General features: G+C 44.5%; 1 protein-coding gene across 1 annotated transcript in view; it reads right to left on the reverse strand.

Annotated features, from left to right (window-relative positions):
• Positions 1 to 4429, reverse strand: part of LOC136874576 (facilitated trehalose transporter Tret1-like) — a 27442-nt gene extending 23013 nt beyond the window's left edge. Inside the window, exons 1-2 of the mRNA XM_068227857.1 lie at positions 4376 to 4429; positions 4066 to 4201 (exon numbers count right to left, since the gene is read on the reverse strand). Of these exons, the coding sequence (XP_068083958.1) occupies positions 4066 to 4201; positions 4376 to 4429 (190 nt within the window). The remainder of the gene's footprint in view (positions 1 to 4065; positions 4202 to 4375) is intronic.
• Positions 4430 to 5493: the final 1064 nt, after the last annotated feature.

Raw genomic sequence — 5493 nt, forward strand, 5'->3', positions numbered from 1 at the left:
CAGTTTGGGTTTAGTAATCTCAGCTTGTAGGATTCCAGCAAGTTATAGCAGATATCCTGGATTCAGGAAGTCAAATGTACTGTACCTCGATTGACCTACCTACGGCATTTGATAGGGCAGATCATGGGAGACCACTGGCAAAAATGAGTGCACTTGGACATGACAAAAGAGTGACTGAATGGGTGGCTATGTTTCTAGAAAACAGAACTCAGAGAATTAGAGTAGGCGAAGGTTTATCTCTCCCTGTAATAATTAAGAGAGAATTCCTCAAGGCAGTATTATTGGTCCTTTATGTTTTCTTATATATATAAATGATATGTGTAAAGAAGTGGAATCTGAGATAAGGTTTTTGCAGATGATGTTATTCTGTACAGAGTAATAAATAAGTTACAATATTGTGAGCAACTTCAAAATGACCTCGATAATGTTGTGAGATGGACAGTAGGCAATGGTATGTTGATAAACGGGGTTAAAAGTCAGGTTGTGAGTTTCACAAATAGGAAAAGTCCTCTCAGTTTTATTTACTGCGTTGATGGGGTGGAAGTTCCTTTTGGGGATCATTGTAAGTACCTAGATGTTAAAAAAGGAAAGATCTTATTGGGTAATTACATAAATTGGATCGTAAATAAAGGGTACAGATCTCTGCGCATGGTTATGAGTGTATTTAAGTGTTGTAGTAAGGATGTAAATGAGAGGGCACATAAGTCTCTGGTAAGACCCCAACTGGAGTATGGTTCTAATGTATGGGACCCTCACCGGGATTACTTGATTCAAGAACTGGAAAAAATCCACAGAATAGCAGATCGATTTTTTCTGGGAGATTTCCGACAAAAGAATAGCGTTACAAAAATGTTGCAAAGTTTGGCCTGAGAAGTCTTGGGAGAAAGGGGACGAGCTGCTCGACTAAGTGGTATGTTCCGAGCTGTCAGTGGAGAGATGGCGTGGAATGGCATCAGTAGACGAATCCGTTTGAGTGGTGTCCTTAAAAGTAGGAATGATCACAATATGAAAATAAAGTTGGAATACAAAATGACAAATTGGGGCAAATATTCATTTATAGGAAGTGGAGTTAGTGATTGGAATAACTTATCAAGGGAGATGTTCAATATATTTCCAATTTCTTCGCAATCATTTAAGAAGAGGCTAGGAAAACAACATATATGGATCTGCCAGCTGGGTGACTGCCCTAAATGCAGGTCAATAGTGATTGATAGGCGGGCTGTAATTTTATAACGTTACATAATAAAAAATCGACGCTTGAATTATATTGCGAATTTAAACCAGCAGGAGCTCGTGGCGTGTTCATAAAGATGTCATATAGCCGTGCCCAGTGGAAGAGACACTACAGGCGGAGGAAAAAAATGTAAACTCGGAGATCAGAGCCGTACCTAGGCATGGGCGACATGGTTCACAGAGCGCAGTTTCTCTCGCTACTTGACCGCCATGCGGAGATGTACTCCCTGTAACTGCCTGACTGAATGGCTGCGACCGTCTGATAAATTCCCCGTACTCTCTCGTGACTGACTCATGCTTCCAGTGTCACCTTTATATTGGTTGGCAGAATTTTCCCGGGAGAGTACCTCGCAAGTTCTGATTCTATACCATTCCCAGCACCTTTCCAGTGTAAGCACCACTTTTAAAATTTCGCGGCAAATCGTAGCCGGGGTGGCAGCTAATAACGCTAAGGCCCCTTTCACACGATCCACTGCTTTACATTTCATACCACGCCACGCCACTCCACTCCACATCTCAGACACTCTGTTTCTCATTGCTGTCCACTTCCGGTAACTTGCCGGCTACTTCTAGTCCCCACCACATCTTTTGCGTCTCAATTTGACTTTGGGCCATGGACGCGAACGTTATCCTTGCGATGTGTATTCTTAAGAAGATTGAGTAGAAATAAGAGTACTGGGGTTCATTGGGTCCATCCATTGAATCCATGTCGCCTAGAACGTATAGCTCTTCCTTTTCTTCTAGAAGAACTTACTAGAGTTAAAAATAATCCTTTAATCACTTTCGTATGAGGGCAATCAGGGACCTAAGTTTTCACCAGGCGGAAATATTGGAAGGGGCAGGCAGGTCAACTAGGGCGTTATTAGCAATTTTTAACAGAGGGTGGGTTACTCGTATAGGTTCAGCCATTATAATTTTTGCCTTAGAGGTCGTTGGAAGATGTTTGTGATTTTTAAAATTCATTTGATGAATTGTTGTCAATCCTTGAATCAAGTTTACAGTGAGCGTCAGGACACCAACATGAGAAAATGTATTCCACCGACATTTTGAGATAAAAATTTCGAACTTATGGCGCACACAGTGTTGACCGTCTGAACGAACTAATCTGATTTAGTGAGCTACCAGTCGCCAAGAGTGGAAGAAAATTCTGGTAAATTCCGGCACCTCGGTGTCTCTGAAAATCGTGGAAGTAGTTATTGGGACGTAAAGCAAATAATATTATTTATTAAAAATGTATGACATAAAATATCGGAAATTTCGTTCTATATAACTTTTTTTTTATTTGCTAGTGTCTTTACGTCGCACCGACACAGATACGTCTTATGGCGACGATGGTATAGGAAAGGCCTAGGAGTTGGAAGGAAGCGGCCGTGGCCTTAATTAAAGTACAGCCCCAACATTTGCCTGGTGTGAAAATGGGAAACCATGGAAAACCATGTTAAGGGCTGCGACAGTGGGATTCGAACCTAGAATCTCCCGGATGCAAGCTCACAGCCGCGCGCCCCACTCGCCCGGTGTATACAACTTCAGTTACGTAGTATTTTTAACAATGTTCTTGGCCTTACGTCCCACTAACTACTTTTACGATTTTGCGGAGACGCCGAGGTGTCGGAATTTGGTACCGCAGAAGCTCATTTACATGCCAGTAAATTCGCCGTTACGAGGCTGACGTATTTGAGCATCTTCAAATATCATGGGCCTGAACCAGGATCGAACCTGCCAAGTTGCGGTCAGAAGGCCAGCGCCTCAACCGTCTGAGCCACTCATCGCGATGGAAGAGACTTCAGGCCGGTTGACAGCCGCCTGCTGTTGGCGAGAGGGAAGGGAGGTGGTTCCACCCGAAGTGTCTCGTGTGAAAGCTCCGGGCCCTTTTCTACACCTTTGGTGGACTGGAGTCCAGTGGCGTGGAAAGCAGTGGATCCTGTGAAAGGGGCAAGAGCTCGGGCAACATTTCGCCGGGGCTGTCTTTTGCTTACAGCTGTCCTGCCCATAGAGACGCTGCCCCGCCGCCATTGTTGCCTCCCACTCACCATCTTCATTCTCACAATTTCAATTAGATGGTACCCAACTCCATGGTTAGCGTGCCGGCGTTTGGTCCCAGGGGTCACGGGTTCTATTCCCAGACGGGTCAGGTATTTTAACCTCATTGGTTACTTCCCCATGGCTCGGGAGCCGAATGCGTGCGTGTGCTGTCTTCAGCATTAGAATTCATCAGAGCTAGGCCTGATAGGCAGGTTGCCAATGCACGTCAACTCGAAAGGGCGGCTGTGAGCTTGCATCCGGGAGATTCTAGGTTCGAATCCCACTGTCGCAGCCCTTAATATGGTTTTCCATGGTTTCCCATTTTCACACCAGGCAAATGTTGGGGCTGTACCTTAATTAAGGCCACGGCCGCTACCTTCCAACTCCTAGGCGTTTCCTATACCATCGTCGCCATAAGACGTATCTGTGTCGGTGCGACGTAAAGCCACTAGCAAATAAAAAAAAGAGTTATATAGAACGAAATTTCCGATATTTTATGTCATACATTTTTAATAAATAATATTATTTGCTTTACGTCCCAATAACTACTTCTACGATTTTCAGAAGCGCCGAGGTGCCGGAATTTACCAGAATTTTCTTCCACTCTTGGCGACTGGTAGCTCACTAAATCAGATTAGTTCGTTCAGACGGTCAACACTGTGTGCGCCATAAGGCCTCTCCGGATGGTACCTAAGAGTCGATAAATAATTAAGGGAATATTTTTTAAAAAAATGAGCAATTGTCTGAGTTTTACTTTGAATGTAAGGTAATAAACACTCGCTGACAGATACATATTTTTCTAGCACTCACCTATCCAGGAGATGGCCTCTTCTTCCTGCACGAGATGTGGAGTAAGGCTCTGCATAGAGGGGACTGCTGGAGATGAGAACCCACGAACCATCCCTATGAACAGGTAGCCCAATGAAGCTGCTATTGCCAGCAGAAACTGGAACATTCATGGCATCACTGTTAATGCTAGGCAAAGGATCTGAGGGTATGAACTGAATGATATTGACAATTACAGTATAATAATATTATTGCTTTAATGTCCCATTACCTACTTTTAAGATTCTCAGAGACGCCAAGTTGCTGGAATTCAGTCCCACAGGAGTTCTTTTACCTGCCAATAAATCTGCCGATACGAGTCTGAAGTAAGTTCACCGGACAAAAACATAGTCACCCCTGGATAAATCATTACAAGCATCATTTAGTACCGTGTGACTCCGCCTCTGGTCTTGATAACCACCTGGAAGTGAGTCCACAAGATTGTACAGGTACGTCGCATACAGATTAACCCACTCGCCGATGATTTGATCGCGCAATTCCATAAAATTTTGGGGAAGCTAATGTCGGCGTTTTAACCGCTGTTCCAACATGTCCCACAGATTTTCAGTGTGGTTCAAGTCAGGTGATTTTGCAGGCCAGTCGAGATGCTACAGGGTGGGAGATTGTTCATAAAAGCAGTGACATATGCGTCCAGCCCGATGAACTTCGCTGAAAATTCGGGGTATCAATAGTATAATAATCCTGCAGTTATTGACTGAAGGGGCAACACCTGATCATTCAGAATGTTTAAATAAACACGCTGCTTCATTTTAGTGGTCACCTCAGTGAGCGCGCCCAATCCTCGATACGAAAAACACCCCAAAAACATCACAGACGAACCTCCGCCTTTAACTTGACATTGCACACATCCAAGATGAAGTGCTTCATTTGGCCTCCGGTGCATTCGACGACATGCGTCATTGAAATACAGGCAAAAACGTGATTCGTCAGGCCAAATTACGTTTCGCCAGTCAGCTACTGTCCACGTTTGATGATTGAAGACGCGCAGCTGTATGTGCCTGTGTGAGCAATGGCCTCTTGTGAGGTGACTGACTCCAAATGTTCATTGCAAGTAGTTCCCGTCGCAATGTTCTCTGGCTAACAGGTTGGGATGGGCCTTCATTCACTGACTGCAGCAATGCCTGTACGGTTTAGAAGCGATTTTGATTCACAAGCCGTGAAACGCGTCTCCGGTTCCTCTCAGCTAGGATGTTTTTCCGACCACAATTCTGACGTCGTGTCTTGTGGCCATCGCCATTGCTTGTACACACGTTGAACAGTCCGCTGCGAAACACCGACCAATCCAGCAACTTCAAGCACTGGCACGGCCAACCATGATTTCCCCTCTTTGTCACTCTGTCACATCATTACATGTACCCATGTCCGCTTGAAACATCAATGTCTCACTGATCG

The sequence above is a fragment of the Anabrus simplex genome, chromosome 5 (assembly GCF_040414725.1).
Source record: "Anabrus simplex isolate iqAnaSimp1 chromosome 5, ASM4041472v1, whole genome shotgun sequence".
Lineage (NCBI taxonomy): Eukaryota > Metazoa > Arthropoda > Insecta > Orthoptera > Tettigoniidae > Anabrus > Anabrus simplex.